The sequence below is a fragment of the Hypanus sabinus genome, chromosome 16 (genome assembly GCF_030144855.1).
Source record: "Hypanus sabinus isolate sHypSab1 chromosome 16, sHypSab1.hap1, whole genome shotgun sequence".
Taxonomy (NCBI): Eukaryota; Metazoa; Chordata; class Chondrichthyes; order Myliobatiformes; family Dasyatidae; genus Hypanus; species Hypanus sabinus.
The window spans coordinates 16203007-16228173 of NC_082721.1; the positions used below are offsets into that span (position 1 = coordinate 16203007).

Below are 25167 nucleotides of genomic sequence, written 5' to 3' on the forward strand. Positions count from 1 at the left end.
TGGGACCACTTCTTTTTATGCTGTATATAAATGATTTAGATAATGGAGCAGATGGCTTTGTTGTCAAGTTTGCAGATGATACAAAGATTGGTGGAGGGACAGGTAGTGTTGAGGAGACAGGTAGAATGCAGAAGGACTTAGACAGATTAGAAGGAGGGACGAGGAAGTGGCAAATTAAATACAATGTTGGAAAATGCATGGTCATGCATTTTGATTGTAAAAATAAATGTGTTGGCTATTTTTTAAACGGGGAGAAAATCCAGGAATCTGAGATGCAGATGGACTTGGGAGTCCTTGTGCAGAACACCCTGATGTTTAACTTGCAGCTTGAGCTGGTGGTGAGGAAGGCAAATGCATTGTTAACATTCATTTCAAAAAACCCTTTGGCAGGGCTGAAGAAACAAGCTGAGGAGTAGGTTTGAAAGGTGGGGAAGGGGAGAGAGAAACATCAGGTGATAGGTGAAGTTTGGAGGGGGACGGATGAAGCAAAGAGCTAGGAAGTTGATTGGTGAAAGAGACAGAAGGCTATGGAAGAAAGAAGAAAGGTGGGGAGCACCAGAGGGAGACAATGGGTGGGCAAGGTGAGAACATGAGATAGAGACAAGAGGATGGGAAAAGGTGAGGGGAGGGTTGGTGAGGCATTACTGCAAGTTTGAGCAAGTTTCGATGTTCATGCCATCAGGTTGGGGGCTACCCAAATGGAATACAGGTCCACAGTCCCTTATCCAAAATCCTTGGGGCCAGTTGCATTTCAAAATTCAGAATTTTTTGGATTTCAGAATCCCTTCTTATTGGTTCCGGGACCTCCTGAGCCCTCAGCCTGGCCCGGACCTCTGCATTTAGCCATGGCTTCGTGTTGGATGTGCTTCATGATGGTAACATCCTCAGTGCACTTCTCTATGTAGCTGGTCACAGAATTCACATACTCCTCGATGTTAACATGGTTGTCATAGGTAGCTGCCTCCCTGAACATTATCTAGTTCATATTATCAAAGTCGTCCTGCAGTGCAAAGGTTACACCCTCAAGCCAGCTTTTCACCACGTTTTATACACATTTGATCGCAAGTTTGTGTACTGGAAATAACATTACAGAAAAGTGACCTGAGAGTCCAAAGTGGGGTCGAGGGACTGCTTTATAGGCACCTGATGTGTTAGTGTAAGCCCGGTCTAATGTATTTTCACCTCTGGTAACAAAATCAACACGCTGGCAGGACTGCCTTTAGGTTTGCATGGTTAAATTTGCCTGTGATAATGAAGATACCATTAGGGTGTTTGGTTTGAACATCACTGATGCTGCTGTAGAGCTTCCACAGTGCCTCGCTGGCCGTCGCGAAGGATGGGGGTGGATATACAGCTACCAACACGATTGTAGTGAAGTCCCTCTGTATATAAAATGGTCTGTATTTTACACAAATAAACTCAATCATCAGTGAACAATTGGACACCACCTAAAGTGTCCACACACATGTTCGTATTTGTGTAAATAAAGATGCTGCCACCGTGGGTCTTGCCTGAGATCCCTGGATTCCTGTCAGCCCAAAATGCGCTGGATGGCTGCACCTAGGATGGATTCATTCTGTGAGAATGAGTGCACAGATGTTTTTCTCTTGCTGGTTCAGTCTCGGGCTCAGGTAGTCCAGTTTCTTTTCAAGTGAGTGGACTGTAAGATCAAGGGGAAGAGCTGGTCTGAAGGGCTTCGTCCTAAGTCGTTCCTGGATTCCTGAGTGTTCTCATCCTTTTTTTGTTTCCTTGCACACCTCTTCCTACGGCGTCGCTCAGGGAGGTCTGAAGCAGGCAATGCCATGTGCAATAAGCCCAAGCTGCAGAGCCTTCTACGGTCCCAACAGTTCCACTAGCGAGGTGGAAATGCTGTGCATAGGATATTTAATAGCCAGCAGCATAACAAAGACATACAGGACATGGATGAACTATTACATCCAGAGAAGTGGTCACGGCATTTGAACATGCTTCCAGCTTAAAGATTCCACAAACACACTTAGATCACATTCTTCCCCATACTGATGTTTGATCTGCACAACATCTGAACCTCTTGACCATGTCTGCAAGCTCTGATGTATTAAGTTGCTGCCACGTGATTAGATATCTGCATTAACAAGATAGTTCCCACAGAGAGTGTGTGTGTGTGTATATATATCTATATATAATATCTACATCAGGATCTGCTAATGTAATTGTACTTTGTAGTGGTTATATAATTTGTGCACACAGCTTTACTCCTTTCTTGTTTACATTCAAACTATCTTGCTCACCATCACACCCCACCCTTCATTTTATTTCTGTTCCACAGCTTTGAGACTGTGCTCCAAGGCTGAACCAATTGTAACTTTTTAAAGAGGTTTTCAATTAAATGATCTGCCCAATTTGTAATTGGCTGCCACCATCTCTGACCTTGCAAGCTAATAGCTTTTCTGAGAGGTTATTTGCCATTAATCTTGCACTAACAAGATTGAGACTGGTAGGCTTTTGATGTGCCTTGAAAGATTTATTTGAAAATGTCTTTACTGAAGATAAAATTTTCAAAGTGCCTCATGCACATCTGTGGAAAGAATTTTTTTTAAATTGCATTTGCTTTGGCTATTGCTCTGCTGTCACTGATATTTGTTTCAAATAAGGTTAGGAGGGGGGGAAAGACTTTTGGAAGTGGCAGGGTGTATAAAGAAGGTGTTCCAAATGAGCGTGTACTGTGCAGTTCCGACAAATGGACTTCACTAGAGACATTGTTTCTCGTGAAGTGGTGGCTGTCAGCGATTGCTTAGGACGGCAAATTCTGAGATGATGTCTCCTAAGAACAGGCGGTATTCATTGCATCATCATAGAAGCATCTCCCAAGTTCAAACTGCAGCTGGTTCTTGAATATGGGGATACTGCAGCTTAGTGGACTAGAATCTAGAGGCTCAGACATTAATTGAGACATTACAGTTCAAATCCTATCATGGACATGGGTGCTTAAATCTAAGCAATTAAATAAAGCTGGTGACAAACCTGGTTACCATAAAACCATGAGGAAGAACTCCTTCTCTGACCCCTGTCCCTTCTTATTCTGGCTTCTTCTCTCTTCTTTTCCAATCCTAATGAATGGTCTCAACCTGAAACTTCAACTCTGTATTTCCCTCCATAAATGCTGCCTGACCTGCTGAATTTTCTTGCTTGTTTATTTATTTATTTGTTTGTTTACTTGCTTACTTACTGACATACAGTGTGAAAGAGGCCTTCTAGTCCAGCAATCCCTGATTTAATCACAGCCTAATTGCAAGACAATTTACTATGACCAATTCATCCACCAATTGGTACATCTTTGGACTGTGGGAGGAAACTGGAGAACCAGGATGAATCCCAATGGTCACAGGGAGAACGTACAAACTCCTTACAGGCAGTGGCGGGAATTGAACCTGGGTTGCTGGTACTGTAAAGCATTGTAACCACTAAGCTACCATGCCACCTGTCCCTGTAGCATTTTTTTAATGTGTTGCTCAAGATTTCCAGTATCTGCAGAATCTCATGTTTATTATTCTTCAGGGTAAGATACCTGATGGCCTTGGGTGACTCCAAGCTATTTTAATTGCATTCGATCTTTGCATTTAAATGATCCCGAGTACCTTTTAAAAATATTAAACATCTACACAATTAATGCTATTGACATTTACTTTGGAAGCTTTGATTACCATTCTGTTCCCATTTCTTTTGGCAGTGCATTGAGTAGATTTTGTGGGAGGTTTCTTATTTGAGTGTTGAACGCAACATGGGTCTTCAAGGATAGGGAGGTAACTTTGGCAGAAGGTTATGTGGCACTGGAGAACAAATAAAAGCATCAAGTCCTTGAGAGTCAAATTATCCATTCAAGATACTTCCTCATTGAAGAAGTGACTGATTCCTTGGGAAAAACTGCTGGGAGAAATGACTAGGCAAGAGATTAGGTGGGCATTGGTTATTTTGACTGGCTGCATTATATAGAGTGTGTGGTAATGGCTTGAGTCAATGGTCATCTCTGCTGATGTCAGTCTCCTTTATTACACAGGACTTTATAATTCCTCTCAGCAAATTTCTTAGTGTAAATTTCTTTTTAAAACAAGGACAAACAAAGTAGTCACTGGGGGAATGGTAAAACTGGGTTAATCAAAGCCCAAGAAGCAAACTTTGCTTTGGTTGGAAATGGCTACTGCTAGCATTGAACAATGTCTGCAGCTCCACCATTCATACAATGCCTTTGTGTCTCTACAGGTAAATGGTTTGTAAGCACTGGAAAAGATAACTTGTTAAATGCATGGAGAGTACCATACGGAGCAAGTATATTCCAGGTAAGAAACAATATCAAGTGGGTTATCAAGTAGGAATGATAATATTTGCATCAGTATATGTTGGGTAAAAATAGCAGTTAATTGATTTGTGGTGTGCGATTGAAAAGAGAAAGTGTTTGTACATAATTACTGCTTTTAAGAGTGTTTGAGCATTACTTGTAAATGGTCGGAGTCAGGTTTAATATCACAGGCATCCGTTGTGAAATGTGTTATACGGCAGCAGTATATTGTATATACATAGTAATAAAAACTGAATTACAGTTAGAAGTATGTATTTTTTTGAAGTTAAATAAGTGGTGCTAAAAGAAAGGAAAAAAGTAGAGAGGTAGTGTCCATGGGTTCTGTGTGCATTCAGAAATCTGATGGCAGAGGGGAAGAAGCTGTTCCTGAATCACTGAGTGTCTGCCTTCAGGCAATGGTTTGACTAGTTGTGTTGTGGTTGCTCTTGAGCTATGCAGAGATCAGTAAGTGTTAATTGGATTAATCCATTTTGCTGCTACATTCTTCCAAGTTCTATTCTTGCAAACGTTTCACCACTCATCCCTGACCACACTTCCCAATCTCCTTGTTTGAGGCATCTCTGATACGTGGGCTGTTTTATAGTTGTGATAGAAAAGGACCGCAGTCACTGCTGTTGAACTGCTCAGTTTCTACCTTGTTTCCTCATTGAAAACCCAAAGTTTTCAATGTTTAACTTAGGCACGTTCAATGGTTGCATGTCATACCATTGCCCATTTGAGTTCCTCCGGGTTTCGGTGAGTTTGGACTTTACTTCCCACTAGTCAATTTTGATTTGACCGTTAAGAGTGTGGGGAGCTGGGGAGATGTTGTCATGGGTTTTCGCTAAGATTGATGCATTGAATTGCTCTGTGCTGAAAGAAGGTAATGGTGAACATCTTTTGAAGGGTGTAAGTAGATAACTGGGCAAATAGCTTGATGCTTAGTATGGTGGTGAATATAGATAGCATTTGATGTTGTAGTGCTTGTTGAAGCTGGGCAATTAACCTGCAAACGTTTTGTCACCTCGCATTTATATATGTCCCTTTCACTTGCCTCGGTCTTGATTGGCTGCCCCTTCGGTTGACGTTTGAATTCTACTGGTTTGATTCTCTTCTGATAACTCCATAAATAAACATATCGAAATAGACACCATTTACAAATCCTTAAGAGCTAAAGAAGCACAAGTCTACTGAAGGTCAACTGAAGGGGTACCAAATTAGGACCGAGGCAAGCAAACAGGGACCTATGTAAATGCAAGCACTCTCAGAAAGAAACACTAACAACTATGCACTGAATTTGTCATCTTGACTGGTGATGAAACATCTGCAAGCTAATTGCCAAGCTTGGTGAGCACAGCAACGTAAAAAGTCTGATGCTTATCGTCTGCTTTTGCTAACATTTGTCTGCAGGAGGGATATGATTATCATCACTGTCCAAAATCACAACAGCAGAAAATAATAAGTTGGTTAAGATGCAACCTAATTTTCCCTCAGCTAGCATGTTACAACTAGTTTGTAAGTCACAAATGGTCTCTAAGCTGTGCCCAAAAGGAATTCGGATTTGAGTCTATGTTCACAATGAGTTCTTGTGAAGGTGATGATCTTATTAATTGGCAGAGCATTTTGAAGGTGGAGTATCTGTCTTCAATATATATGTTTATAAAGCAGAAAAGAACAATAGCTTGAGTTAATTCTTCAACAAAGATTAGTTGTCTCCAGTTGCAAAATGATGTCAAATTCCAAATTCTCATTAACTTGATAGGGTGAACGCGTACAGTTGAGTTGGGTTGCTCCCCCCATGGAATAGCTTGAATTCAAACATAAGAAAGCATGTATGAAACATTTATTTTTTTAAGGGGACAGTGATGGTGGTTTGCACTTGAGAGATTTTGATCCAGCCATTCTAATGCCTTCAGGAAAAGGCAGATGGCTGTGCAGTTGGTTAAAACTAAGTTAAAATAAAATTTAAAATGTTGTGTTTCACTCTCATTTTCAAGTGTTATTTACTTATAGTTAGTGATCAATGTTTTTTCTCTTTTTATTCCAGTCCAAAGAGTCATCATCTGTGCTATGCTGTGACATCTCGGTTGACGACCAATATGTTGTTACTGGCTCAGGGGACAAGAAAGCCACAGTGTATGAAGTAATTTACTGAGAATTCAGTTCTTTCCAGGGAGAGGAGGGAATGGAAATGGGACGGGGTGGGGACAAGCATTTAATAGAGACATTGCGCCTGGATCAGTTAACCACATTACCCAAGGAACACTTCATCAGAGTCCACCTCCGCATTGGAAGACTGTTTTGTGTGGCCTTGTTCTGGTTATTGGAATTTAACTTCAACTTGTTTTAACAAGAAAGGATTTCTAAATTGACCAAAGTGGTGAATTCTCATCTGAGGAGGAAGGTTTGTTCACCTCACGATCTCGTGGTCCAGCTCACACCATGATTAATGCTAACGTTTAGGGTAACACATTCATTGTACAATTTATTTTATTTCTCTGTTTTGTTATCTGGAACTTTGAAATTCACCATTGGGTTAGGGGAAATAATTGTTTAAGACAATGTAACTCCTTGCTGCCTCTGGATCTAACCAGTTATGACACCAATGGAACTTTGTCCTGCTTTTCCATCACAAACAAAGCTTTAAACCGTACATGAAATTCATCATTTTATTTTGCGCTGTTCATTTGTAGAACAGTGTGAAATTTAAAACCTTGGCTTACTCTTCTCCTTCCCAGTCTCCTTCTGCCCTAATATAAACTAGTGTTTGTGTGTTAGCATTTATAGGCAGCAGTTCAAATGTGGATTTAGAAGTTGACTGCTTTAAAATTTTGGTTCCATTTCCAGTTGCCTGTACAGATTTCAAGGTTTGTCATTGCTTGAAGTTAGTATTCATCGTTTGGCTGCTTCCCTGCTTTGGCAAGGATTACAAATTCCACCATTGTTTGAGACTACCTCCTTACAGTGTGGAGCAATTGGCTCTTTGGAACTTTAAGGGAGATCTCCAGGTGAGCGAGGAGGCGAGCACAAGGTTTACACTTAATGCAGAGAGTCATAAGTGCGATGTAGCAAAATGAGTTGCTTTTAGGAAAGGGAAAAACACTCTGTTTAACAATCTATTTCATTCACTAGAAAAATACATCTCATTTGGGTACAAGTGCTATGGCATCAAGTGGCTGCAGTCCAGACCATAGATTTGAAGCAACTTGTGCTACTTGACTTGAAGAATTACAGCCTGTTATGACAGTTGTCCATTTGGGTTTCAATGTTGCAATTCACTCGAGCATGTTTCTGAAACCTGGGTTATGCAACCTCATGGATTTATTAATCAAGTTTATAGGAAACCGTCGTCAGCTTATATTTGCAAAGAGCTCCACGCAGTTTTAAAACCATTTGGTTTATTTTAATATCTGGGCAATTTTTTTCCTTCAAAGCCAATGTATAAATATGGTAATAAAATGACTATTATAGGAGAAGCAGCTCGTCCTACTTGCATCTAGGCTTCAAAGCAATTACTTTTCATTTCTAATTTACAACATGGCCTCGTGGTTTTGGTCAGACATGCTCTCCGGAGAAATTTGTTGCCATATTTTCATTTTATCTATTTTTCCTTCTCTCTCATCATTCACAATGTTAAAAGCAATAATTACAAAGGTATTCATTTGTTGTCCTTCTTTTCATCTTACTTCGTTTCATTCTTCAAAACACTTGTTCTTTGATGCGTGGTTCCACATCCATTGGTTGCCTTCCAGCGTTTGCCAAAAGCTGCCATTATAGAGTATGCCAGAATGGGGGGCACCCCTCCAATATCTGACCCAGGAAAACTTGGCTTGCAACCATAGTCCCAACGTTGCCTGACAGCTTATAAAATGGCTGATGAGTCATCGAGAGCAATTTTCCACCCAAGTCCTGATCTCCTAATACCTTTAAAAGGGCCTGTGGTTGATTTAATGCCACTGTTAACCCTTGTGTAGCTCATTCAGTAGGGAGCCGAACATCAAACTGGGTTCTAAGGGTATTTAACCGTTCAGTTTTTGTTGGTTTTAAAGGTAGATTGGCATTTTCTAACCATCTGTTTACTTCAAAAACACCGGATTACCTGGATACACATGCACACACGCACTTTCTCCTCATGGTGTAGGCTACCTAGATGTGTCTGGTGAATACATCAACTTTATTGCATCCAGTTTTTAAGAACTTTTGGCTTTTCCTAAATAGTCTAAAATGGCCAACATTGTTTGATTTTTTTTTTGGGGGGGTGGAATGGTTAAGCTTGACAGGTGATAAACTTGGATAAAGTCATGGACCTTCTGGGTCTGAGAATCATTAACACTGCAGATGCTGGAAATCCAGGGGTAACACACACACACCCACACACACAAAATGCGAAGGACCTCATCCTGAAACGCCAACTGTTTATTCCTCTCCGTAAATGCTGCCTGACCTGCTGAGTTCCTTGAGCACTTTGTGTGTGTTACTGAGAATCATTAAGTTCTATTTTGTCGTCTCCATGACAGGAGATTAGCTGTTGACCAGTACATATAGTGGCGTTGAAACCAAATAAATTATCAGTCCGATTTGACTGATTTGAATGTCCGCCATGACATCTTACTCTTATTCTAAACTAGGCTCTGAATGTTCCCTTCCTCTTGGCCAAATGTAGACATTTCTGGTTCATTTGGCTTTGGTACAATGGAATAGGAAGAGTTCAGGTGACTTTGAAGATGAGCTCTGGTGTGTTCAGGTCCTCAGAGCCTATTCCTCTTCATGGATGTTGTAATGAAAGAGGGTTGTGTACATTTTTTTTTTGTCTCCACTGGTAAAGTAATCACTGTAAACATTTAAGATTGCCCTAATTGTCAACTTGTATATTTGGTTTCGATGGTAACCGTGCCTCTGCCTTCCTCCTGGAAGAAATGAATACATCGCTAAATTCTTCAGTGACACCCAGATATTTTTGTCGCCCAATATGGTGATTTGTAATGTCCAAAATTCTTCCATGTCTCATGCTTTTACATCCCAGTTTGGGGTGAATTTGTAGTTTATGCCTTTAAAATCCCAATAAACTATTTTGTATGTGATGTTTGTATTTTGTGTCAACTTAAATAAATTCTTGGGTCTGTTAACCGTAAACATGTCAATCTAGAAAGAAAATTGCAGCCAAATTTAAGGTCCGATGGCCCTCTGATGCTGTGATGTGAGATGGGAAGTGACTTTATGGTAAGGATGCTGACTACACTTTCGAGGATATCCAAGGCAGAAAGGCCCCAGTTGCCATCCTCTGAACTGAAAGACTTGATGGTGCCCAGCACCTTGATTCAGTTCTGAGGGAATACCATTGGGATTGCCATCTTTTTGTTGAGCCATTGGTCAGAGGGCTCTTTAACACTGAAGGTTGTCAACTATGGCTCAGTTGGTTAAATTATCTTTGAAATCATAGGTAAGTATATATCAGGTCAGAGTGTATGACCATAAGACGTCGGAGCACAATTAGGCCATTCATCCATTAGACCATAGGGGAGAATTAGGCTATTCAACACATTGAGTTTGGTCCTCAGTGGTTTGAGCATCGCATTTCTAAGGAAATGTGCATATTGCTACATCAAGTTGAGACCCTTTCTGCTCTTAGATCATTAGACATAGGAGCAGTATTAGGCCATTTGGCCCATTGAGTCTGCTCCACCATTCAATCATGGCTGATCCTTGTTTTTTCCCTCCTCAGTCCCACTCCCCATGACCTCGGATGCCATGTCCAATCAAGAACCTGTCAAGCTCTGCATTCAATACACCCAGTGACTGGATCACAGACACTATTTCCAAGAAGAGTTGATGGGGAGGGAGAGCAGGATCTCTGTCTCCTAGTTCTGAGGAAGCATTTCAGCCTGAAACATCAGCTGTGCATTCCCTTCCATAGATTCTGCCTGACTTGCTGTGTAGGAACACCCCGCGTGTGTTACAGTATACTGCCTGGTGTCCTGACCCATATATTTCTTTGTCTCAATGTCACAAAAAGCAGACTAGGGCACTATCAGCTGTGTGGGAGCTTCCCATGTACCAATTGACTGGCACTTCAAAAGGATTTTATTGGACACCGAGGACTATGAAACATCCTGAAAGGAGCATAGTTGCTATATAAATAAATATTTCTTTTAAGTAGAGGGCAGCAATCCCATGGCACCATCTGAAGAGTAATGGAGTTCTTCCACTGGATCTATGAGCTTCAATGCAGGTTAATTTCTGATTGGTCTTTTATTGTCTTGTTGAGTAAAAAATGCCTAGATAGTAGAGAATGTTATTCACTAACTAAGATGCAGTGGCAGATAAAGCTATTATCAAAATACAAGTTACATTTAAGCCACAAGTAAATATAAGACCATAAGATTTAGGAGCAAAATTAAGACCATTTGGTCCATTGAGTCTGCTGGACCATTTCATCACGGCTGATCCAATTTCCCTCTCAGCCCCAATCTCCTACCTTAACTAATCAAGGATCTATCAAACTCTACCTTAAATATACCCAATGACTTGGCTTCCAAAGTTGCCTGTGGTAACACAATTCCACAGATTCTCCACTCTCTGTCTGAAGAAGTTCTTCCTCACCTCTATTCTAAAAGGGTGCCCCTTCTATTCTGAGGCTATGTCCTCTGGTCTTACGACTTCCCCACCATAGGAAACATCTGCTCTTTTGAGTCCTTTCAACATTCAATAGGTTTCAATGAGGTCACCCATCATTCTTCTGAATTGCAGTGAGCAGAGGCCCAGAGCCATCGAGCAAACTTCAATCACGGAATCATTTTCATGAACCTCCTTTGAACCCTCTCCAACGTCAGCATATCCTTTCTTAGGTAAGGGACCAAAAACTGCTCACAGTACTCCAAGTGAGGTCTCACCAGAGCCTTACAAGGCCTCAACATTGCATCCTTGCTTTTATATTCAAGTCCTCTTGAAAATAATGCTAACATTGAAGTTGCCTTCCTCTCCACCAACTCAACCTGCAAATTAACCTTTAGGGACTCCAACTCTGGATTTTTTTTTGCTGGCAAATAGAAGGAAAGCATGTTTTAGTGCATTTCTAGCAGTTTTGAATTTACATTCAGTCATTTTGATCTTGCATTAATTGCAGAATTTTCTTTATTTCTAGAAATTCAGCTTTTACTGCCAGATTTAAACAAGTAACAATGCATTGTATTCTCAACTTGGCTTGTGCTAATTATATGTTTATTGCTACTGCCTAGAAATTAATTTCCAGTTGTCTCTATCACAGCAAACAGTCCATACAGTGAGGTGGGATGAAAGAAAGTTTCCAACTTATTTTCTTGTCTAGATTACAACAAAATGTTGCTCAACTGGGGGAATAGGCAAAGAGATGGAATTTTGCTTGAAGTCTTGCATCTCGGTAAGTTAAACCAGGGCAGGATATTCACAGTAAATGATAAGGCCAAGGAAGAGTGCTATAGAACAAAAGGAATTTGGGATATGGGTATATAGTTCCATTGAAATTGCAACAAAGGTAGACAGGGTGATGAAGAGGCCATTGAGTATGCTTGAATTCATTGGTTAGAGCACTAAGTACAGGAGTTGTGATGTCATCTTACAACCAAGCATGGAGTTCGCCACCCACTGAAAGTTTTTTTTTAAGCTGGTAAGAGTTCAGAACTCTTCTGAAGTTTGAGGATAGTACTAGAGCTGGAATTACAAGAAGAGGTTGGAACTATTTTACCCTGGAGCACAGGAAGCTGAGGGGTGACTTTATAGAGGTATATAAAACCATAAAAGGCATAGGTAAGGAGGGTGGTCAATTTTTTTTCCCCAACGTGGTAGCATAATGGTTAGCATAGCACTTTTCAGTACAGGCAACCTGGGTTCAATTCCTGCCACGGCCTATAAGGAGTTTGTACATTCTCCCCATGACCATGTTGTTTTCCTCCAGGTGGTCTGGTTTCCTCCCACAGTCCAAAGATCTACTGCAGGTTAATTGGTCATTGTAAATGATCCCATGATTAGGCTAGGGTTAAAATGGGGGACTGTTGGGTGGTGTGCCTTTAAGGGCCATAAGGGCCTATTCAGTGTTGCATCTCAATAAATAAGTAAAATAAATAGATTGATATAGATAAACATAAATAAAATATTATAAAAACTCAGAACAAAACTAGAGGGTATAGTTTTAAACAAAGGGGAAAGAGAAAAGGGATCTAAGGAGTAACTTTTGCCACACACAAGATGGTAGGTATATGGAATAAGTTGTCAAAGGGAGTTATAGCAGTGGGTACAATCACAATGTTTAAAAGGCATTCGGACTAGTGCATGTATCAATATTATTTAGTGAGTTATAAGCCAAATTCCAGCAAATGAAACTAGCTCAGACATTTGGATAGCATGGGCTGAAGGACCTGTTCTGTTTAAGGAAGGTCACTGATACACTTCTGTCAGGGTGTAGCCAGCAATATAATTTAATTCTAAATGTTCTTTGGCATGCATACCGACTATTAGGGGACTTTTCTGTAAGATGTTTTTTAATCGTGATATTGAACCGAACTGAAGCACAACCACTTTTTAAACCATTTCCACCTCCCAATGAAAAGCATTATAGGTGTCCCCTTCTTTACGCCACTTCTCTTTTATAAAAGACTTACATTAGTTCCTGTTTTCACTAACTGAAAGAAATTGGAAGAGGATTTTCGCTTTTACGAAAAAAGGCACCCACTTTAAACTTGTGTTTACCCTGAGAAAGACTACCATGACCGTAAAGTCTTTTGCGGGCAGGTGTGCCTGCATGCGTGTACGCGCCGATTTTTTTCCCTACAAGTCGGTTTTGGCTGGATCTCCCTGATTCTGGTAAGTGAAACTATGCTGTACCTACATTACTTCTACTTTATATAGGCTGTGTATTTACTATACTTTCACTATATGTTAGTGTTATTTTAGGTTTTTAATGTGCTATTTGGTAGGTTATTTTTTGGGTCCAGGAACGCTCAAAAATTTTTCCCATATAAATTAATGGTAATTGCTTCTTCACTTTACACCATTTTGGCTTACAAACGGTTTCATAGGAATGCTCTACCTTCGGATAGTGGGAGGAAACCTGTATAGACAAAAAATGCACAAGGAACTCCACAGGTCGGGCAGCAGGTATGGAAATGAATAAATAGCTGACATTTCGGGCTGAAACCTTTCTTCAGGACTGGAAAGGAAAAGAGCAGATACCAGAATACAAAGGTTGGGGAGAGGGGAAGGAGAACAAGGTGGTCGGTGGAGCTAGGTGGGTAGAGGAGAGGGGGAGGCTGAATTAAGAAGCTGGTAGGTGTTAGCTGGAAAAGAAATCTGATAGGCGAGGAGCATGGACCAAAGGTAAAAAGGAAGGAGGAAGGGCACAAACGTGGAGTGATAGGCAGGTGAGGGGAGTGGTAGGAGGCCGGAGAGGAGAATAGAAGAAGAGGGAAGGACGAGGGAGAAAAAAAGTCCCTGGAAGGAGAAATGGATGTTCACATCTTCAGGTTAGAGTCAGAAATGTGTTTATAAATGCACGACAGGCCTGGTTCTGTATGCTCTATTCTACTTCCACAATCCCCTTAACTTCAATATCCTTGTTCACCATGCCAGGTCACAAGAGATTATTACTTTCCTTCCTTTAATCCTCAAACACTTATGTTTCTGCCAGCCCACTCCACTACAATCCCCCAGATCTTCCACATCAATTTCCCACAAGAAAACTTGAAACGACTGCGATAAAGTCTACCCCTTCAAGCTACCAAGCCATCTCAAGCTACAACTCTTATTTCTCGAAAAGTAATAGCTACCTTTTGTGAATCCATCTTCCCAAGCTGTTCAAATCCTGATGGATAATTATCCTTTGGTACATGTGCACATGACGATAGCCTCTTTTGACTGTGTTAGGGGAGATTGGCACTCAGTAGGCTGATTGGCCTAATTCTGCTCATATATCCTGTGGTCTGAACTGACCTGTGTTTTATCGTGAGACAGATCCTGTTTATTAATGTTCAGAAACTGGGCCATTCATGAACTGAATGATTGTCTCAGCTTCCATAAGCGCTATGAATAATTAAATCAGTAATATCAATATTGACATTTTCACTCCTGTAGTTTTTGCTTTTCCTATTCAGTTATGGGACACTCAAAGATGCAGAGTTTTACCTGTTTAATCAGCTTGTTTATTAACTATACAGCAGGGTTCTACAGTCAGTCACTTACATTGACCTGTACAAAAGAGAAGCTTGTTCTTAAAATGCACATAAGAGTGCAAATTTCTTTTTTGAAGCTGCAATATAATATAGTTACATCACATGTTCAGTGCCTCCATTCACCTTTCCCCTAGCCTCTATTTCTTTGAATCACAGTGCACTACTTCACCGGTCCTGTTCTGCCAGTTCTACACAAGTGTGTATTCATTCCATACGTTTTATAGGGCCTCTTGTGTGACGTGGTGTCCTTCCTCCTTTATGAGAAGTGAGACCCAACGTCATAATCCAACTTGCAATCATCAAGTTCAAAATTTCTATAAAGAGAAATAAATTTCAAAAGTAGTTTGGGGAGGATATAGAGAAGGGGTTCTCTGGAGGCATACGATATTTTGAAATTGCCAACATTGCACTTGGTTATATTGGTATGAAAGGCTGAGGAGGGAGCAGGTGACTGCCATATGAGCTCATAAGACAGAACCAGAATTAGGCCTATCGAGCCTGCTTCACCATTCCACCAAGGCTGACTTATTAACCCTGCCTTCCTGCCTTCTCCCCATGGTCTTTGACACGCTTACTAATTAAGAACCTGTCAATCTCTGCTTTAAATATACCCAATGTCTTGGCCTCCACAGCCATCTGTGGCAATTAATTCCACAGATTTACCACCCTCTGACTAAAGAAGTTCCTCCTCATCTCTGTTTTAATAATCTGTTCTAACATTAATGGTTGCCCGTTGTTTGTTGAAAGTATATAATTATCTTAACACTGAAGGAGGGTTCTCTGTTCATTAACCTTTGAAGTAATCTTGTCCGCCCCATTCACCTGCTCTTTCCCCCATAACCCTACACATCAATTTCCCTCGAGGCCTTTCGAATTCCCTTTGAATTGACTGACTCTGCTTCCCCTGCTCCACCAGTGGGTTGGAAAAATGATCACAGGCCAAGTTAAAAGTCAAACGGAAACCTTTATCCTCTGTGGTGATGTTCTGCAGAGTCGTGCCCTACATAGGAAAAGTGGCACAAGTCTTGTCAGAAAAGAAATGAGGACTAGGATTAAAGATGATAGCATTCTAAACTTCATGTTGTAACTGCTGTTTAAAGCACAAATTAGTTCTACACAGTGCATTTGTCCCCTAGACATTGTTGAATGTAGTTGAGCAATTAAATACAACAGGAGCCCTGCGTTCCAAAGGCAAAGACAATAAAGAAGGTCTTCATGAATGAATGATTGTTAGTGGCTACAGCATTGATTGCAAATTTTTTTTTAAGAAATATATACACTTTCCACAATTACAGGTTTACTATGTTGCATAAACAAGACAAATGCCCCAGGTACGCGAGCCTTTCTTATGTCTAATTCTATCTGAAGGTTCCACTCTATAGTATATTGCAGCTTTTAACAGTACATATGCAGTCTGCTTTGGCAGTAGCTGTCGTTGACCTTGTCCCTCGTTAAATCCACGTCCAGTAACAGCTTGGTGTCCCTTTTAGATTTCTTGCTTCGTAAAGGTGGCTGCTCAGTAGATCACTTCATAGACAGTAGCCTTCTTGTCTCCTGAGCCAGTAACAATATATTTATCATCCACTGAAATGTCGCAGCTCAGCACCGATGATGATTCCTTTGACTTGAGTGGAAAGCAAACAAGATATGTTCTCAGCAACTTAAATGAGAAAAACATGCTTGATTCTTAACAAAGCAAGCCATATTCACATTATTTAAATGACCTTTCACCTTCCTCTCCACTCTCCTTGACCCATTCACTCAACATTCTTGACTTCAGTTGGAATGAGAGGCAACTTGACAGTGGTAGACAAGACGATAAGAGGTACAGAACAAAACTTTTCCCCATGGAAATGGTTTAATACCAGCCGCATAATTTTAAGGTGATTGGAGGAAAGAAACAAGTGGATGTCAGTGGTAGGTTATTTTACTCAGAGGATGCTGGGTACATGGAACACCCTGCCAATGTGGTGGTAGAAGCAGATACATTAGGGACATTAAAGAAATTTTTGGATAGACACGTAGATGATAAAAAATGGGGGCAATGTATGATTTTAGAGTAGGTTACAGAAATCCTGATTCGGGTTTAATTGGGAGATGGAAGTCTGAGAATCGGAATGGGAGTGCTGCGGGAGCCATTTTGATTTTTTCTTCTCATCGGGGTTAAGAGAGGCGGGACTGCACAGGCGTGTGACGTCGGGCAGTGAAGTGCGGAAGATTTAAAAGGAACACAGCCTTATACAGCGGGCCGCAGAGTGAGCCAGGAGCAGAGTGAAGGCTTAAGGGCTTCGGCTCAACGGGCTTAGGCGGAAACGGGCAAGGTAGGTTCAGTTTTCAATTTTTTCCTGTTATTTGAGGAAAGGGGGAATTATGAGTGTGAGAGCAGCTTGTTGTTCTCGGTGTCAGATGTGGGAGGTCCTGGAGTCTACGAGCCTCCCGGACGTCCCTATCTGTGTCAGGTGCGCCGAGCTGCAGCTCCTAAGGGACCGTGTTAGGGAACTGGAGCTGCAGCTCGATGACCTTCGTCTGGTCAGGGAGAGAGAGGAGTTGATAGAGAGGAGTTACAGGCAGGTGGTCACACCAGGGCCACGGGAGGCAGACTAGTGGGTCACGGTTAGGAGAGGGAAGGGGAAGAGTCAGGTACTAGAGAGTACCCCAGTGGCTGTACCCCTTGACAATAAGTACTCCGGTTTGAGTACTGTTGGGGAGGACAGCCTACCTGGGGGAAGCAACAGTGGCCGTGCCTCTGGCACAGTGTCTGACCCTGTGGCTCAGAAGGATAGGGAAAGGAAGAGGAAGGCAGTAGTAATAGGGACTCAATAGTTAGGGGGTCAGATAGGTGATTCTGTGGATGCAGGCAGGCAACCCAGATGGTTGTTTGCCTCCCTGGTGCCAGGGTCTGGGATGTTTCTGATCGTGTCCAAGATATCCTGTAGTGGGAGGGTGAGGAGCCAGAGGTCGTGGTACATATAGGTACCAATGACATAGGTAGGAAAAGGAAAGAGGTCCTGAAAGGTGAATATAGGGAGTTAGGAAGGGAGTTGAGAAGAAGGTCTTCAAAGGTAGTAATCTCGGGATTACTGCTTATGCCACGCGACAGTGAGAGTAGGAATGAAATTAGGTGGAAGATCAATGCATGGCTGAGGGATTGGAGCAAGGGCAGGGATTCAAGTTTCTGGATTATTGGGACTTCTTTTGGGGCAGGTGTGACCTGTACAAGAAGGATGGGTTTCACTTGAATCCTAGGGGGACCAATATCCTGGCGGGGAGATTTGCTAAGGCTACTGGGGGAGACTTTAAACTAGAATGGTTGGGGGGTGGGAATCAAATTGAAGAGACTAGGAGAGAGGAGGTTAGTTCACAAATAGAGAAAGCTTGTAGACAGTGTGTGAGGGAGGATAGGCAGGTGATAGAGAAGGGGAGCGCTCAGACCGAAGATGTAGGGGAGAAGGAAGAAAAAGAAGATAGTAAAGTTGTTTGCACCGTTAAGGATAAACAGAGTGTAAGAGGTGGAGAATCTCTTAAATGCATTTACTTTAATGCTAGGAGCATTGTAAGAAAGGTGGATGAGCTTAGAGCATGGATTGATACCTGGTAATATGACGTTGTGGCTATTAGTGAAACGTGGTTGCAGGAGGGGTGTGATTGGCAACTGAATATTCCTGGATTTCATTGCTTCAGGTGTGATAGAATCGGAGGGGCAAGAGGGGGAGGTGTTGCATTGCTTATCAGAGAAAATATTACAATGGTGCTTTGGCAGGATAGATTAGAGGGCTCATCTAGGGAGACTATTTGGGTGGAATTGAGGAATGGGAAAGGTGTAGTAACACTTGTAGGGGTGTATTATAGACTACCTAATGGGGAGTGAGAATTGGAGGAGCAAATTTGTAAGGAGATAGCAGATATTTGTAGTAAGCACAAGGTTGTGATTGTGGGAGATTTTAATTTTCCACACAGACTGGGAAGCCCATTCTGTAAAAGGGCTGGATGGTTTGGAGTTTGTAAAATGTGTGCAGGATAGTTTTTTGCAGCAATACATAGAGGTACCAACTAGAGAAGGGGCAGTGTTGGATCTTCTGTTAGGGAATGAGATAGATCAGGTGACGGAGGTATGTGTTGGGGAGCACTTTGGGTCCAGTGATCACAATGCCATTAGTTTCAATATAATTATGGAGAAGGATAGGACTGGAACCAGGGTTGAGATTTTTGATTGGAGAAAGGCTAACTTTGAGGAGACGCAAAAGGATTTAGGAGTGGATTGGAACAATTTGTTTTATGGGAAGTATGTAATAGAGAAAATGGAGGTCATTTAAAGGTGAAATTTTGAGGGTACAGAATCTTTATGTTCTTGTTAGGTTGAAAGGAAAGGTTAAAAGTTTAAGAGAGCCATGGTTTTCAAGGGATATTGGAAACTTGGTTCGGAGAAAGAGAGAGATCTACAATAAATATAGGCAGCATGGAGTAAATAAGGTGCTCAAGGAATATAAATAATGTAAAAAGAATCTTAAGAAAGAAATTAGAAAAGCTAAAAGAAGATATCTGTACTAATCAAGAACCTATCAACTTCTGCTTTAAATATACCCAACGACTTGGCCTCCACAGCCGTCTGTGGCAATGAGTTCCACAGATTCACCACCCTCTGGCTAAAGAAATTCCTCCTCCTCTCTTTTCTAAAGGGGCATCCAGAGTGGCAGGTACCTGGCACACTGTACCTAGAGTGGTAGTGAAAACATACGTGAGAGAAGAGTTTGAGGCACTTAGACATGTAGGGAATGGAGGAGATGGAATTAATTAATGAATATGGCCTCAAGGTCAGCACAAATATTGTGAGAGGAAAGGTCTGTTCCTGCACAATATTCTAATTCCACTGAAGTCCATGACTGAGCTTCGGTCACTAGTGCTGTGAGACAGTTGCTCTACCAGCTGCACCTCGCACTAGTAGGCAGTGATTTACACCAGGAAACGTGATTGGTCTTCTTTGCAAAAAGCCTCTTCTCCAGCTCAATCCAACCAAAAAGCAGGATTGAACCTGGATCCAAAGAGTTTTAAACTTGAGGCAGATTGTCATTAGCCAAAAGCACAATGGGGGGAAAAAGGAAGGGGCGTTTAGAGTTAACTCACCAACCAAACCATGACTCACTGGCAGTACAGAACTGTTCCAAGATGTTACTTAGAAGCACATTTGGCAGTGATTTGACTCACAGAAAGCCCTCCAAAATCTACATTAACAGCAGGAACTTGGGAACAAAACTGTATACAAGGTTTTAACCGATTTACTGGCTCTTGCGAAGATATTCCAGTGTAAGCTAGAGCCAATTTGCTTCACTATAAACCAAAATGAAGTGCAGCAATTAGTCACTGAGCCTTCTTTTGGCAGGAAATTATCAACCATGCACTTCCTCCTCAGCATATCTATTGCTGTTGGGTTTTTACAAATAATATCTTCCACAAGCGTAGAGATTGGGGTACAGATATCCTTGAATTAAGGTGACCCTGCTTCACTGCAAGAACAGATTATCGCCACTCATGTTCACTGTGATTTAGCTGGCTAATTAAAAATCCCCGTGAATGACATTGCTTCTCTGTTAATCTTCTGTTGGGTTCTCTCTTCCAGCCATCACAATCAGCTCCACAGGCAGCCTGTCCCACATACTCTACACTCTCTTTGGACTTCCATTATAACCATATAACAATCACAGCACGGAAACAGGCCATCTCGGCCCTCCTAGTCCGTGCCGAACTCTTAATCTCACCTAGTCCCACCTACCCGCAATATAACCAATTAAAACTATTAAAACTATGTATTTTTCCAGCTTCCATGTTCCTGGCTACAGACCCTGTGATTTTGTACAAATTTACCTGGTGATGAGAAGGGAAAAAAAAAGCACAGGACGGATTTCATGGGTGATCCTGTACTTAGTCTTCTCTCTTGGGATACACCCGCCCCAACCCCCAACATGCACAAAATTCTGAAACAGCGCTAGGCCTGCACAGTAGTATAGCAGTTCGTGTAACACTATTACAGTGACAGCAATCTGGGTTCAATTCCACTGCTGTCTGTAAGGGTTCTTCCCCCACCACCACCACATGGGTTTCCTCCAGGTGCTCCAGTTTCCTCCCACATTCCAAAGATGTAGGCGTTAATTGGCCACATAGATGTAATTGGATGGTGCAGGCTCATTGAACTGGAAGGGCCTGTTATATTGCTGTATCTCTAAATAAATTACTAAGTCTTGTCTTTATGAGTGGACTGAGGACGTATTTTCGTCTTAAGGGTAACAAATCTAAATATCAAGTAATGCTAGTTATAAAATTAATCAACTGGATGCCACTGAATCATCAATGATATGGTGGCATCCGTTAGTCTTGCGAGACCATGAATCTGTGCCTGGAAGGTTTCCAGAGCACAGGCCTGGGCAAGTTTGTATGGAAGACTGACATTTGGCCATGCAGCAAGTCTCCCCTCTCCACACCACCGAAGTCCAAAGGAAGGGCAAGGGCCGATACAACTTGGCATTGGTGTCGTCACAGGAGTTGCCAGCATGAGGTTGAAGGCAATGTCGGACTGCCTTAGGGACTCCAGCTCCAGATTTGTCCTCAGGGTTTATTCCCGAAGCCTCTCCCATTGGTGGGTATGGCCGCAAGGCAGCGGAGGTTTGAAATCAGAGTTTTCCCTCTCTTAGATGGACTGCCTTCCCAGGCTGACGAGCTCCATCTTAACTCAATGATATATTTCCTTCTTCATTGAAGTTTAATCATAATTGAATAATTTTGATTTGCTTAATACTCCACTAGCTTCTGGACTTCCTTTCATGATGGGCTTGGCAGTGGGGCAAGCTAACACAAATGGGGACGAGTTCCCTTTCTTTCTCGCAGATTTGAGAACTGCTCTTGTCAATTCTTCACTACACTGATAAAGGGTTAACTGTAGATTGACAGCTGTGTACTAACTTCCACTTGGAGGTGGTGACCAAGACTGAGACCATGAGACATAGGAGCGGAATTAGGCTATTTACTCCATCGAGTCTGCTCCGTTGTTACATTATATCTGATTTATTATACCCCTCAGTTCTACCTCTATGAACAATGATAAGAGCCATACATAGGAGTGGTTAACACTCTGGCCTTGTATTTTTGTGAGTAACTCAGACAATGTCAATACCTGGAATATACTGGCTCCGTAGGGAGTTCTCCATGCATTCAGAAGGTTGTCCTTCCCAGTGCTCACAAACCATTTACCTGAAACATGGAAAAAAAACATAAGCCATAATTTTTTTTAAAAAATCATTATTCTGTCATATCTTTATCTAGAAGTAGAGATTTTGGTTGGATACCTATAGCAATAAAAACTAAACAAGTTCAAACTATTATGTATGTACCATGTACTTGGATATACCAGCAGATTTGGGAAGCTGAGGGGGGTGGGGGTAATTCTCTCTGTTCATCCAGACTTATTGCAGTTTCATAGTGTGACGGCAGGGAATTGCCTCTTGGATCGTTTGCTAGGTATGATCAGGAACAATGCTGTGCCTCCATAAAATTCTGCTTAGAGCACAATTGGAGCATTGTCAGTAGAGAAGATGGTTCCAAAAGTAGCAGAGCCGTGACTCCAACTTGGTTTCCCCTGCAGACAAATGATTAGAGCAGATCAGGTCACTTCTGAGCCCCACATTCTGGGCTCAACAATCTGCAGGAGGAACTTAATGGATGAAGCAGCAACTTTGAGAGAAGGGATTGTTGATGGTTTGGGTTGAAACCCTCTACCAGGATTGAGAGTGGGGGTGGGGGTAGGGGTAGGATGGTGATAGATAGTATAAAGAGGAGAGGGAGACTGGTGAAATAGGAGCCTAAGGTGATGGATAGGCAGAGGACAGGAAAGGATGACAAATAGGTTGAGCCATTCTAGACTTGCCCTAGGAGTTAAAAGGCAAGAGCTTTGAAAATAGTATCTGGGACATTGTGTGGAATATACGTGAGTTAGCTGGTTATCAAACATCTGGAGTAAATACTTCATTTAAATACTAGTTATGCCAACTGTGTAAGAGGAGGAAATAATTTTTGCAGAACCTATCAAAAACTTTCCCACGGGCAGAGTAATGGATTCTTTGTCAGTAAAGATGCTTAAGGTGATGCCACAGCCTATGGACACAAGGACTGTACAGCTCATACTCAATTTTATTCATTTACTTATTTATTATTATTAAGTTTGTATTTGCAGTTTGTCTTTTGCACATCAGTTGTTTCTGTCTTCGTGTGTAGTTTTTCATTGATTCTATTTTATTTCATTGTTCCACAGGGAATGCCTGCAAGAAAATGAATCTCAGGGTTGTATATTGAGCATTCATGTACTTTAATAATAAATTTAAACTTACAGCAAGGGTTCCCAACCTTTTTCGTGCAATGAACCAATATCATTAAGCATGGACTCCAGGCTGGGAACCCCTGACTTAGAAGGATGTGAATCCTAGGGATAATCACAGTTTGAATGCACTTCCAGTGGCAATTGAAATGCCAGTGTTGTTTGAACATGGATTAGATTAAATTTTATTGTGAACAAGATAGAAGCTGAAGAACAGCAAACCAGATGGCGTGGCTGCAGGAGCCTTAAACATAATTTCATAGTTTTTCTATCTTGTGCTAATATTGCCAATATAGCAAGTAGATTTTGGTAACTTTGAACATGTTACAAGGAGATATCTGGATGGGAGGGAGTGTACAAAGTCAATACCACTCCAGGCCAATTTGGCCAAAGTTTCTACTAGAACTGGAACACAAAGCACTGCAGATGCCAGAAATACTCAGCAGTTTGAGCAGCGTTTGTGAAGGGAGAAATACAGGTAATATTTCAGTTTGATGGGATTGACCTGAAGTGATATCTTTGTTTTCAATTCAATAGATGCTGCCCGAGCTGCAAACCATCCTCAGCGTCTTCTGCTTCTAAAGGCAACTTAGCTTTCACAGAAAACAATTATGTGAATTTACTTGGTCACAGATGTGGACTTGTTTTCCATCTCTAATAGCATCCAATAGCACTGGTGGTTTGGAATAACAGAGACCTGGTTGGGTGGGTAAAGGCCGCAGATTTTGTGGCCTAAAAGATGTGAAGGAACCAGATGGGGTTTTATGACAATCTAGCTTGTTAATGGTTTCCAGCTTTTTCTTGTGATTCCAGATTTTATGTTATTAATGAATTTACTTTCCAAGTTACATCAATGGGATTTCAACTTGTGGCTCTGCATCAATAGTTCAGAATTCTGACTGTTCATCCACTGAAAAAGACAGTGCTGTAGTAACTTTATTCATTTCCCTCCAAATCCTTGACCTCTTTACCTAGTAACTCCTGAGCGTACCTTCACCACACAATTGGGAATACTTCAAGGCACTTCACCAACATGGGTGACAGGGTGGTACAACTATAAAAGAGCTGTAACCTCTTGGTGACACAGGTTCAGTTTCCTGACCTCTGTGAGGAGTCTGCACATTCCATTGCATGGGTTTCCCTTGAGTTTAACTATTTCCTCCCCCATTCCAAAGAAGTGCAGGTTGAAAGGTTAATCGACCATTGTAAATACCCCTAGGTGAGTGGTAATTCCTGGTGCAATGGCGAGGGGTTGGAGGGGTGCAGCCTGATGGAATGCAAAGAGAATAAATAGGATTGGTGTAAATGGGTCCTCCAAAAGGACCATAAACTTGTCACAGGATTCATTGACCCAGAGAGATATGTTGGCTGGAGTCAGGGCCTTGCGCTTTGACTCTTGGTAGGATCACCCATGCCAAGCAGGTCAAAGAGTAGAGACCCAGCTAAGAGTGGCCCACCAGGTTCAGCTCATCGCTAACAATCCTGACTGACTGGTCAAAGAAACAGCGATGAATAACCCTTTTATATCTGTCTGTGACAGATGGGTGGAAGAGCTACATTGCTGCCCTAAGTGTAGCGGTGTAACAAGCAGTAAGTAAATGTGTGCCTGAAGGTTGGGATGAACACGAAGAGCCAAAGAAGATATTTTCTAGCTGTTTGATGTTGTTATCCTGTAGACTGCAATAATAGATGGGAAATTAATTGTGACCTTGTCTATAATGCACACATACCCATGAAAGAGTTAGATATAAACATTAAAATGCAGGAGCAATTTCAGATTAACAGAAAGGTTCTCACATAGCTGTTGCTCTAGGTCTCTTTATGATGGACCCCAGATCACGGTCTCTTTGGGGGCTTTACTATTACTTGCATGGTGGGTGTTGGGGATTGAGGGAGCAAGTGGAAGGGGAGGAGGAAGGTTTGATGCTTTTGCTGCTGCATGGGAGGGGGAGCAGTGTTTGGGGTTCTAACATTTTCTGCCATTCATTCTTTGGGGTTTTTTCTCTCTCTGTTCTGTGGATGCCAGTGAAGAGTAAGGATTGCAGATTGTATACTGTTTACATTCTCTGATAGTAAGTTGAACCATTGACCCATTGTTACTGGACTGGTAAAGCAGACGTGCACACTGCTTCTCCCGAGAAATAAACTCACATCCCACCATGACAGCAGGGAAATATAAACTTTAATTAAATGAATCTGGAATAAAAACGAACATCACTATTGCTTGACCACATTGTCATGGGGTTTGATTCAGGAAGGAAATCTGCTGGCCTCGGGATGACTTAACATCCACT

General features: G+C 41.7%; 2 protein-coding genes across 10 annotated transcripts in view; one reads left to right on the forward strand and one right to left on the reverse strand.

Annotated features, from left to right (window-relative positions):
- Nucleotides 1–9396, forward strand: part of LOC132406029 (transducin-like enhancer protein 1) — a 196753-nt gene extending 187357 nt beyond the window's left edge. For both annotated transcript variants that reach the window (XM_059991180.1, XM_059991181.1), the window contains 2 exons: nucleotides 4240–4316; nucleotides 6363–9396. In XM_059991180.1, coding sequence (XP_059847163.1) covers nucleotides 4240–4316; nucleotides 6363–6470 — 185 coding nt within the window. In that variant the 3' untranslated portion in view covers nucleotides 6471–9396. The remainder of the gene's footprint in view (nucleotides 1–4239; nucleotides 4317–6362) is intronic.
- Nucleotides 9397–13265: 3869 nt separating this feature from the next.
- The window catches only part of LOC132406030 (transducin-like enhancer protein 4), a 248613-nt gene continuing 236711 nt past the window's right edge, over nucleotides 13266–25167 (reverse strand). For 5 of the 8 annotated variants that reach the window (XM_059991186.1, XM_059991184.1, XM_059991183.1 and 2 more), the window contains exons 19-20: nucleotides 21677–21753; nucleotides 13266–16138 (exon numbers count right to left, since the gene is read on the reverse strand). In XM_059991186.1, coding sequence (XP_059847169.1) covers nucleotides 16031–16138; nucleotides 21677–21753 — 185 coding nt within the window. In that variant the 3' untranslated portion in view covers nucleotides 13266–16030. The remainder of the gene's footprint in view (nucleotides 16139–21676; nucleotides 21754–25167) is intronic. The other 3 variants (XM_059991188.1, XM_059991189.1, XM_059991190.1) reach the window with 1 other exon arrangement.